We start from the raw sequence: 12,517 nt of genomic DNA on the forward strand, positions 1-12,517 counted from the left end.
TTCTCTTCCGCAGCTTTTTTTTGGAATGATTAACTTCAAAAAGAAATGACAATCAATTACCTCTACACAACCTATTAAATCTGATCTCTGAATACACAACTACATTATAACTGACGTTCCAGTAAACAATGAGTTTCGTCGCTTTAGCCTAGTATTATAATAAAAAGAAAAGGTAAAAATTACAATATAGCGATTAATTATTTTTAATTTTGTCATTCATAGATGGCGGCACTGTATCACCAAGAACATGATGAACAAGCGAATTTCACGACTTAATGGTTCTTCGTTAGTTCAACACACGGTAAAAAATACTAGTCTGGGTGTTTGAGTGTTAATAGCAAGGCCACGTCGGAGTATCTGTTGTGTCTACCTAAATGAATCAAACCCTGACTTTAGCTTGTAAATCCGTAGACTTACCTTATCCAACTGAGGGCTATCGGTCTTATTTCACCATTTCATGTTTTTTTAAACACAAAGTCCGTTTCTTCTCGTACAATGTTGTGTTTGATCTAGAAGTGGAATCATCTTTGTCATCTTCAAACTCTACTTTCCAAGTTCTACTTACATCCTTAACTAACAGTTGACACCTGCAAATTGGCTCAGTTGTTAGTTTAGTACGTTATTGGTTATATCAGCGTGCTTCAATACCATCAGGTATATTGAGAAAAAATCTTAAGTCTTTGTTTTTATAAAAGAGTTGAAAGTTCAACTTGTGGCTAAGTTCTCCAGACTAATGAGTAAAACGACCCGCAATGAATTATTTTACAAGATTCTTAGAATTGTGGATTGCGACATGGATTGATAAGATACGTTAACTTTCAGATAAATATAAGCACAAACAGTGGATTAGAAACATAATCGTTAGATTGATAGTGTGAAATAAATTTGTATCAAAATGTGACCAGTTTGACAGAGGGTGTTTGAATTGTAGTTTTCTTTTCTAATATAGAAAAAGAAGAAAGACGGAGTAGGACTGACACAGAGGTCTGGAACTGAAATATATTATCTTCTGTGGAACACGGTTAAGATTAATTCCAGAGCTGAAATAACACCTACTGTCCATTCAGACGTGCATGAAGACAGACACAGCTATAGAAAAAGAGGTTGAAACTGTCTGGGAAAGAAGGACACCTACTCAGCTCTCTGAAAAAATGAAACGCCTTGAATTTTGGGCCTAGAAAGTTTAAGGCTTTCTGACCTCTAATTGAGATGGCTGACCATCACTGAAGGATTAGTTATTATGGTGACCTTTGCCATGAAGAATGTCTGAGAATACTTACTGTTGCTTAGACATTCGACTGAATTGTCCTACAACGGCTGGCTGCCTGTTGTTTCATCAAAGAGTGTTTTTTTTTTAATGTAACGGTCTATAATTAAATGAAGAATAAGAGAATTAGCACAACGAATCAGAAATTTTACACACAGAATTCCAGCCTCTCAATATTAATAACAACATCGAGTAATTATCAACAATAATTATATCATTCAATTACTATCTCGTGAATCTTTCTTTTTCTTAGTGAAGCCTGTAATGTGATTTTTATTCACTGTGTAGCTCACGAGAGTACATCTCATGTAATCATAAATTTACATACTCTTCTGCTATATTAATAATTATTTATCTGTACATCAGTGCTATGGATGATGGTGCCAATTTCATCACATACGTGTATATTTACTCAAAATACAAATTATTACGTGAATGGTGAGTTACTGTTTCGATGCAACTCCAAGTTCATTGATAAACTGAACGATATAAGAACATGGTAAATAGACGACAAACACAACACTTGCCGTTTAAAAAAAATCTATCTCACAAGTAGAGGATATCTCCTTCTCCCAGTTAAATCCAGTTTTGGTGTTTGTTCATCACCTCGGGTTAGTGATCCAGAATAGAAAGTGAGCGATGGTTTTTCGAAGTCCATCTACAAGGTTACCAAGTAACAGGAAGCAAACTAACACAGGTGTGTATGATAAAAGTAACGCTATTTTCATAGCAATGAAATTTCACTTTCGATTCCTTTTGGTTAGTGATTCAAAACGGTTAAATAGCTCGTTATTTGTGATATTCGAATGAGATGTAAAGTAACTTCTTCAATCACCAGCTTTTCCCATTTACAAATCACACGTTTCGTTTAAACATCTTCAATTTTTTTCTCCATTGTAAATAATAAATATGAAATTGAATAGACCGATGTGACACGTGGAACCTTGGTAAGTGATGTAATGTTTTCAGCTTGATTTGTATTTCACGCAAAGTTACACGAGGGCAATTTACGCCAGCAGTCCTTAATTTGGTTATGATAGACTAGAGGGAATGCACACAGTCAACACTATCTGACGACAACTCTTGGGATACTCTTTTAACAACGAATAATGGGATTAAACACTCACTTATAACGCTCCCATGGCTGAGAAAGCAAGCATGTTCAGTGACGGAGATTTGAGCCTGAGAATTGAAAACTGCAAATCAGTTACACTATCCACCAGGCCGTAATTATGTTTAGAAAAGAAATATTCACTGCTGGAATAATCGTATTAATTTAAAACCTATCTGAAAACGTTGTATAGAGAGCTGTAAAAATTCCCATTAAGACCCACGAAGTTTCTCCAATGATTGTGTTGTGTTATATATTTATTAAAACAAGGCAATTATTTCATACATTAAATATTCCTGCATGGCCAGGTGGGTTAAGGCGTTCGACTCGTAATCTGAAGGTCCCGGGTTCGAGTCCCCGTTGCACCAAACATGATCGCTCTTTCAGGCGTGGGAGCGCTCTAATGTTACGGTCAATCACACTGTTGGTTGGTAAAAGAGTAGCCCACGAGTTGGCGGTGGGTGGTGATAACTAGCTGCCTTTCCTCTAGTTTTACACTGCTAAATTAGGGACAGCTAGCGCAGATAACCCTCGTGTAGCTTTGCGCGAAATTTAAAAAAACAAACAAAAAATCATACATCAATTTAAGGCTTAGCTTTATACAACTTTTGCTTAGATGGGTGTAGCTTATTTATGATGTATTTTAACCACAACTAATCTACATAGCTATAGATTACGTGCTGCTTCAAAGAGTTTCACAGTGTTTGTTTGTTTGCTTGTTGAATTTCGCGCAAAGCTACTCGAGAGCTATCTGCGCTAGCCGTCTCTAATTTTGCAGTGTAAGACTAGAGAGAAGACAACTTGTCATCACCACCCGTTGTCAACTATTGAGTTACTCTTTCACCAACGAATAATGGGATTGACTGTCACTGTTTTAACGCCTTCACGGCTGAGAGGGCGAGCATGTTTGGTGTGACGGCGATTCCAACTCGAGCCCTCAGATTACGAGTCGAGTGCCTTAACCACCATGTCGGGCCTGTTCACAATGTAAATTATGGAAATATGAGGGAACGAAGACTACTTCACTTGCCGTTATAACAAAAATCAAATGTTTGCGTAAGAAACTTCAATTTCTGATTGGTGTTTGGAAAACACGTGCAGCTAACTGCTTATATAAACAGAATAGGCTTAATGGTTATTGTGCCCAAATCGTGAATCCGTGGGATGCTGCACAATCACGTTCTGCACTTTATGGTCATGCGCAGTATTACAAAACAATGAAGACTGATTCATACGATCTGGCCGGATAGCAATAGGAGCGTATATGTTGGGTGCTGATAACAAACGGTCTTTCCTCTAGTCTGTCTTTTTATTTTTAAATCACTGACGCATAGAAATCTCTGAACAAAGAAACGAGCGTAAACTGAACCGTTATTTTATTTCTCTTTTCAATAAAAAATATTTATAATTATGTTAACAAATCATAGCGGGAGAAAGAAGCATGACACAATAAAATATTAAATTTAACATACGTGAAAATGGAACAAACTCAAATGTATCTGTTTCTTGTATTCTAAATATCTTGGTTTTTCTTGTTCAAATCGAGTTTGTTATGAATTTAGGTGACAATATTCCTACTCTTAATTTGAACGTTTGTTTTCATACAGTGAGGTAAGACTACGTCATTACATGTTTACATGCTGTGAGGTAAGACTACGTCATTACATGTTTATAACTGTTTGTTTTCACAAAGTGAGGTAAGACTACATCATTACATGTTTACATGCTGTGAGGTAAGACTACGTCATTACATGTTTATAACTGTTTGTTTTCACAAAGTGAGGTAAGACTACGTCATTACATGTTTACATGCTGTGAGGTAAGACTACATCATTACATGTTTAGAACCGTTCTTTTCGTACAGTAAGGTAAATTACGTCATTAAATATTTACATGCAATGAGGTGAGACTACGTCATTACATGTTTATAACTGTTTGTTTTCACAAAGTGAGGTAAGACTACGTCATTACATGTTTAGAACCGTTCTTTTTATACAGTAAGGTAAGACTACATCATTACATGTTTATAACTGTTTGTTTTCACAAAGTGAGGTAAGACTACGTCATTACATGTTTAGAACCGTTCTTTTCATACAGTAAGGTAAGACTACGTCATTACATGTTTATAACTGTTTGTTTTCACAAAGTCAGGTAAGACTACGTCATTACATGTTTACATGCTGTGGGGTAAGACTACATCATTACATGTTTAGAACCGTTCTTTTTTATACAGTAAGGTAAGACTACATCATTACATATTTATAACCGTTTTTTTTAATACAGTGAGGTGAGAATACGTCATCAAACGTCTATATTCGCTCTTTTTGATACAGTGAGAAGACAATATGTTATTATATGTTTAGAACCACTTCTCTTGAAACAACGAGTTCACAATTCGTCTTTACATGTTTATAGCCGTTTGTTTTCATACAGTAAGGTAAGAATAGGTTTCGATTGAAACTTGTTCGCTTCTCAGTACAACCGATACTGTAATAGAGTAGCTGAATAAAAACTGTCACTTTATCACCACTGGCAGTTACAAAAATTAATTTTAGATGGTTCCACTAGTTATTCGTTCTTTCTTACCAAGAGTGATCACTGATCAACGTACATAACGTTTAGTTAACAATATTATAAAAATACAAATAGCATCTCATAAAATATCTTTTATACATCTTCAAGACATTCATGAAACCAAACTGGTAACACAACTGACTCTAAACAAACATTTTTAAAGCATTTGTTTTTCTTATCTTCCACATACATAATTGTTATTTTGCATATAGCTAGTAAGCAAATTAATGACACAGTTTGAAGAATAATTTAAACAAGTGATCTCTACCCAAGGATAACAAACTGTTGGTGTTTTGCCAAAACGTAACAACTTGGCTGTTATTCGGTTAAAGTACCAACAAGACAAGTCCTACATTTAACAAGAATGTTGTATAGGTTTTATGTAAGAAACATGTTTTATATTATCTGTTCACATTTTTTAAACATTATTTTTATGTAATTTTATGGGGTTTGAAACAAAACATCGCTTTAAAATGTTTTAATTAGATAATTACTTCTTGTATGAAAGTCTTATCCTGACATTGACATCTTGTATGAAAGTTTTATCCAGAATTTGATACATCGTGTGAACGTTTTATCCAGAATTTTACATATTGTATGAAAGTCTTATCCTGACATTGACATCTTGTATGAAAGTTTTATCCACACAATGACATCTTGTATGAAAGTTTTATCCAGAATTTAAGTCGTATCATGGCACTGACATCTTGTATGAAAGTTTTCTCCACACAATGACATCTTGTATGAAAGTTTTATCCAGATTGTGATATCTTGTATGGAAGTTTTATCATGACACTGACATAGTGTATGAAAGTCTTATTCTGACAGTGTAACAAATCAGCACAACATTTTTCTCGTTGTGCAAAATATGTAGCAAGTTTCTGGATTTTAGCGCGAGAATTTCTTTGTTGCGAAGAATGTGTAAAGGATGTTTGCTTTTACGTTTTTTTTTTATACTGAAGGACATCTTAAAACTTATACACTAAACATCGAATTTCGAAAGTTCTGGTGTACATATCACACACAGTTAGTCCATCATTTAGAGTTGCGGTAATAAAAAAACAATTATTATATTGGACATTTATACAAAGCCATTTAAGGGTTATTATCAGAAGTCGAACTTACTTTTGAACTTATGAACGGGAAGGGAAGAAGTTAAAAACACTGAACGTTCAACTGTTGGTATTTGTTTTTTTTTGTCTAATATATTAGTGAGAATTCACTGCTACCCTTATAACTCACCCATAGCGCCAGTGTTTGGATCGCCTCTTGTGTGTTGGGTAACAAAACGTGTCCATGGACCCGCAAAGCTATCGTTTAACACATTGAAAACTAGGCCAAGCTAAACCAGAACATTTTGAAAGGATTGCTGAACTACATTGCACTAGAGTACATTTCACAAAGTTTGATATTCCATAACATTATTTGTACAATAAAAACGTATTTTAAAAAAAAAAAAATTGGGACAATTACTTCATAGTTTTGAAAATATTTATATCAGTTTAAATTTTCTTGTTGTTGTTGTTGTTTACTTGATGGTTGAAAATTAACTTTTCTTCTTTTGCAAATCCTTAAATCAGCCATAAGAAAACAACTGAAAACAGAGTTAGGTTAAAGACAAAGCGCCACCCTTTTTACAGTGTAACAATGCGCTTGAAATTAAGTTCAAAGTGAATTCAATGGAACCCCCTCTGGAAGATAATGAAGACAAGTTTATAACCCGTCTTCAAACTTTAAATCTAAAGGTAATTAGACGACATATTAATAAAAAGAAAGTTATATCTTGTGTGGAGATTATGTGAACATTACAGACAACGAAGACTTGAGCTTAGAGAAAACAGTTAGACACATCTGTTTATTCTGACTGTCGGTTTATTTGATTTAATGTTGTACTTTACTAGTAGAGTTTCGAGGTAAGGTATGTAGTGAGCAAAGATCTGGTCTTACTATGGAGGTTTATAGTGACCAAGGCGATGGGTTTCGATTGTAAGTGTAGATGTTAGCGTGGTAACGCATTTACTGAGAGTAACGTATGTAGTGGAAAAATGATTCTATTATTACAGGTAAGTGTGAAGGTTGTCATGGTAACTCCTTTACTGAGAGTAACATATATATCGTTAAGTTGTTTTGGCCTCTACTGCTAATGGAAATTGACTCCATTTTCCCGAGAAAATCCTGATGTCGGAAGAACTTTAGAAAACGGTTTCTTCATTTATTTCCAATTTATACTTTTGTCGGGTCAGCAGCTTACAATTAAAAGTCATTTCCTTAGGACAAAGTAATAAAGGGGAAAGTGTTTGTTTGTTTATAATTATGCACATAGCTATACAATGGGCTATCCATGCTCTGCCCACCAGGGGTATCGAAACCCGATTTCTGGCGATGTTAGCCCGCAGAAGACTTCCGCTGTGCTACTGAGGTCTTAGAACTTCGAAATGTTTCACTCGAACAGAAGAATCACATGCTACACGCACGTGAGAGTATAGGTGTGTTGTTTTGTTTCGTTTTATTATGGATCTTTCGAATAGCGCCATCTGGCGCTTCTGATACACTAACAAGTTGAATAAGAAACAAACAAAATACGAATTAAGTATTCTGAATATTTTGTTCTTGAACAAGAGCACACTTTTTAATCTTAAACGATTTCCTAATGAGAACTTTACTAGAAATAAATTTCACAGCTGGGTTGTTCTCTAATGTTCTTTAAAACCGTGATTCACGAAAGGAAGATTTCTATCGTATTCACAAAGGAAAATGTTATTTTTATGATTTCTTCGGAACAACGTTGACTGTTAAGAAACCTGAAAGAAAGTTAAAAATTATTTTTGCAATTACAAAATATACTTTCACATTTATTAGTGACTTTTATGAATAGACAGGTGATCAAACATTCCTCTTTATGTGACACGCTGAAAAACAGTGGTTTAAAGACATTCCTCTTTATGTGACACGCTGAAAAACAGTGGTTTAAAGACATTCCTCTTTATGTGACACGCTGAAAAACAGTGGTTTAAAGACATTCCTCTTTATGTGACACGCTGAAAAACAGTGGTTTAAAGATATTCCTCTTTATGTGACACGCTGAAAAACAGTGGTTTAAAGACATTCCTCTTTATGTGACACGCTGAAAAACAGTGGTTTAAGGACATTTCTCTTTATGTGACACGCTGAAAAACAGTTGTTTAAGGATATTACTCTTTATATGACACGCTGAAAAACAGTGGTTTAAAGACATTCCTCTTCATGTGACACGCTGAAAAACAGTGGTTTAAAGACATTTCTCTTTATGTGACACGCTGAAAAACAGTGGTTTAAAGATATTCCTTTTTATGTGACACGCTGAAAAACAGTAGTTTAAAGATATTCCTCTTTATGTGACACGCTGAAAAACAGTGGTTTAACGATATTCCTCTTTATGTGACACGCTGAAAAACAGTGGTTTAAAGATATTCCTCTTTATGTGACACGCTGAAAAAAATAGTGGTTTAACGATATTCCTCTTTATGTGACACGCTGAAAAACAGTGGTTTAAAGACATTCCTCTTTACGTGACACGCTGAAAAACAGTGGTTTAAAGACATTTCTCTTTATGTGACACGCTGAAAAACAGTGGTTTAAAGACATTCCTTTTTATGTGATATGCTGAAAAACAGTGGTTTATAGACATTCCTCTTTATGTGACACGCTGAAAAACAGTGGTTTAAAGACATTTCTTTTTATGTGACACGCTGAAAAACAGTGGTTTAAAGACATTTCTCTTTACGTGACACGCTGAAAAACAGTGGTTTATAGACATTCCTCTTTATGTGACACGCTGAAAAACTGTGGTTTAAAGATGTTTCTTTTTATGTGACACGCTGAAAAACAGTGGTTTAAAGACATTCCTCTTTATGTGACACGCTGAAAAACTGTGGTTTAAAGATGTTTCTTTTTATGTGACACGCTGAAAAACAGTGGTTTAAAGACATTCCACTTTACGTGACACGCTGAAAAAAGTGGTTTAAAGACATTGCTTTTTTACGTGACACGCTGAAAAACAGTGGTTTAAAGACATTTCTTTTTATGTGACATGCTGAAAAACAGTGGTTTAAAGATATTCCTTTTTATGTGACACGCTGAAAAACAGTGGTTTAAAGATATTCCTCTTTATGTGACACGGTGAAAAACAGTGGTTTAAAGATATTCCTCTTTATGTGACACTGTGAAAAACAGTGGTTTAAAGATATTCCTTTTTATGTGACACGCTGAAAGACAGTGATTTAAAAATATTCTTCTTTACGTGACACGCTGAAAAACAGTGGTTTAAAGATATTCCTCTTTATGTGACACGCTGAAAAACAGTGATTTAAAGATATTCCTTTTTACGTGACACGCTGAAAAACAGTGGTTTATAGACATTCCTCTTTACGTGACACGCTGAAAAACAGTGGTTGAAAGACATTCCTCTTTACGTGACACGCTGAAAAACAGTGGTTTAAAGACATTTCTCTTTATGTGACACGCTGAAAAACAGTGGTTTAAGGACATTTTTCTTTATGTGACACGCTGAAAAACAGTGATTTATAGACATTTCTCTTTATGTGACACGCTGAAAAACAGTTGTTTAAGGATATTACTCTTTATATGACACGCTGAAAAACAGTGGTTTAAAGACATTCCTCTTTATGTGACACGCTGAAAAACTGTGGTTTAAAGATGTTTCTTTTTATGTGACACGCTGAAAAACAGTGGTTAAAAGACATTCCACTTTACGTGACACGCTGAAAAAAGTGGTTTAAAGACATTGCTTTTTACGTGACACGCTGAAAAACAGTGGTTTATAGACATTTCATTTCTTTTATGTGACATGCTGAAAAACAGTGGTTTAAAGATATTCCTTTTTATGTGACACGCTGAAAAACAGTGGTTTAAAGATATTCCTCTTTATGTGACACGGTGAAAAACAGTGGTTTAAAGATATTCCTCTTTATGTGACACGGTGAAAAACAGTGGTTTATAGACATTTCTCTTTATGTGACACGCTGAAAAACAGTTGTTTAAGGATATTACTCTTTATATGACACGCTGAAAAACAGTGGTTTAAAGACATTCCTTTTTATGTGATATGCTGAAAAACAGTGGTTTATAGACATTCCTCTTTATGTGACACGCTGAAAAACAGTGGTTTAAAGACATTCCTTTTTATGTGACACGCTGAAAAACAGTGGTTTAAAGATTTCTCTTTACGTGACACGCTGAAAAACAGTGGTTTATAGACATTCCTCTTTATGTGACACGCTGAAAAACTGTGGTTTAAAGATGTTTCTTTTTATGTGACACGCTGAAAAACAGTGGTTTAAAGACATTCCACTTTACGTGACACGCTGAAAAAAGTGGTTTAAAGACATTGCTTTTTACGTGACACGCTGAAAAACAGTGGTTTAAAGACATTCCTCTTTATGTGACACGCTGAGAAACTGTGGTTTAAAGATGTTTCTTTTTATGTGACACGCTGAAAAACAGTGGTTAAAAGACATTCCACTTTACGTGACACGCTGAAAAAAGTGGTTTAAAGACATTGCTTTTTACGTGACACGCTGAAAAACAGTGGTTTATAGACATTTCTTTTTATGTGACATGCTGAAAAACAGTGGTTTAAAGATATTCCTTTTTATGTGACACGCTGAAAAACAGTGGTTTAAAGATATTCCTCTTTATGTGACACGGTGAAAACAGTGGTTTAAAGATATTCCTCTTTATGTGACACGCTGAAAAACAGTGGTTTAAAGATATTCCTTTTTATGTGACACGCTGAAAGACAGTGGTTTAAAGATATTCCTCTTTACGTGACACGCTGAAAAACAGTGGTTTAAAGATATTCCTCTTTATGTGACACGCTGAAAAACAGTGGTTTAAAGACATTTCTCTTTATGTGACACGCTGAAAAACAGTGGTTTATAGACATTTCTCTTTATGTGACACGCTGAAAACAGTGGTTTAAAGATATTACTCTTTACGTGACACGCTGAAAAACAGTGGTTTAAAGACATTCCTCTTTATGTGACACGCTGAAAAACAGTGGTTTAAAGATGTTTCTTTATGTGACACGCTGAAAAACAGTGGTTTAAAGACATTCCTCTTTACGTGACACGCTGAAAAACAGTGGTTTAAAGACATTGCTTTTACGTGACACGCTGAAAAACAGTGGTTTAAAGACATTTCTTTTATGTGACACGCTGAAAAACAGTGGTTTAAAGATATTCCTTTTATGTGACACGCTGAAAAACAGTGGTTTAAAGATATTCCTCTTTATGTGACACGCTGAAAACAGTGGTTTAAAGATATTCCTCTTTATGTGACACGCTGAAAAACAGTGGTTTATAGACATTTCTCTTTATGTGACACGCTGAAAAACAGTGGTTTAAAGATATTACTCTTTATGTGACACGCTGAAAAACAGTGGTTTATAGACATTCCTCTTTACGTGACACGCTGAAAAACAGTGGTTTAAAGACATTCCTCTTTATGTGACACGCTGAAAAACAGTGGTTTAAAGACATTCCTCTTTATGTGACACGCTGAAAAACAGTGGTTTAAGGACATTCCTCTTTATGTGACACGCTGAAAAAAGTGGTTTAAAGACATTCTCTTTTATGTGACACGCTGAAAAACAGTTGTTTAAGGATATTACTCTTTACGTGACACGCTGAAAAACAGTGGTTTAAAGATATTCCTCTTTATGTGACACGCTGAAAAACTGTGGTTTAAAGATGTTTCTTTTTATGTGACACGCTGAAAAACAGTGGTTAAAAGACATTCCACTTTACGTGACACGCTGAAAAAAGTGGTTTAAAGACATTCCTTTTACGTGACACGCTGAAAAACAGTGGTTTATAGACATTTCTTTTATGTGACACGCTGAAAAACAGTGGTTTAAAGATATTCCTTTTATGTGACACGCTGAAAACAGTGGTTTAAAGATATTCCTCTTTATGTGACACGCTGAAAAACAGTGGTTTAAAGATATTCCTTTTATGTGACACGCTGAAAAACAGTGGTTTAAAGATATTCTTCTTTATGTGACACGCTGAAAACAGTGGTTTAAAGATATTCCTCTTTATGTGACACGCTGAAAAACAGTGATTTAAAGATATTCCTTTTTACGTGACACGCTGAAAAACAGTGGTTTATAGACATTCCTCTTTATGTGACACGCTGAAAAACAGTGGTTTAAAGACATTCCTCTTTACGTGACACGCTGAAAAACAGTGGTTTAAAGACATTCCTCTTTATGTGACACGCTGAAAACAGTGGTTTAAAGACATTTCTCTTTATGTGACACGCTGAAAAACAGTGGTTTATAGACATTTCTCTTTATGTGACACGCTGAAAAACAGTGGTTTAAAGATATTACTCTTTATATGACACGCTGAAAAACAGTGGTTTAAAGACATTCCTCTTTATGTGACACGCTGAAAAACAGTGGTTTAAAGACATTCCTCTTTATGTGACACGCTGAAAAACAGTGGTTTAAAGATATTCCTTTTATGTGACACGCTGAAAACAGTGGTTTAAAGATATTCCTT

The 12,517-nt window shown here is 34.8% G+C and overlaps 1 protein-coding gene across 1 annotated transcript in view; it reads left to right on the forward strand.

Moving 5' to 3' along the window:
* The first annotated feature begins 1,891 nt into the window (after positions 1 to 1,891).
* Positions 1,892 to 12,517, forward strand: part of LOC143230010 (transcription factor AP-4-like) — a 127,876-nt gene continuing 117,250 nt past the window's right edge. Inside the window, exon 1 of the mRNA XM_076462954.1 lies at positions 1,892 to 1,964. Within this exon, the coding sequence (XP_076319069.1) occupies positions 1,907 to 1,964 (58 nt within the window). The 5' untranslated portion in view covers positions 1,892 to 1,906. The remainder of the gene's footprint in view (positions 1,965 to 12,517) is intronic.

This window comes from Tachypleus tridentatus, chromosome 10 (assembly GCF_004210375.1).
Source record: "Tachypleus tridentatus isolate NWPU-2018 chromosome 10, ASM421037v1, whole genome shotgun sequence".
NCBI classification, from domain to species: Eukaryota; Metazoa; Arthropoda; class Merostomata; order Xiphosura; family Limulidae; genus Tachypleus; species Tachypleus tridentatus.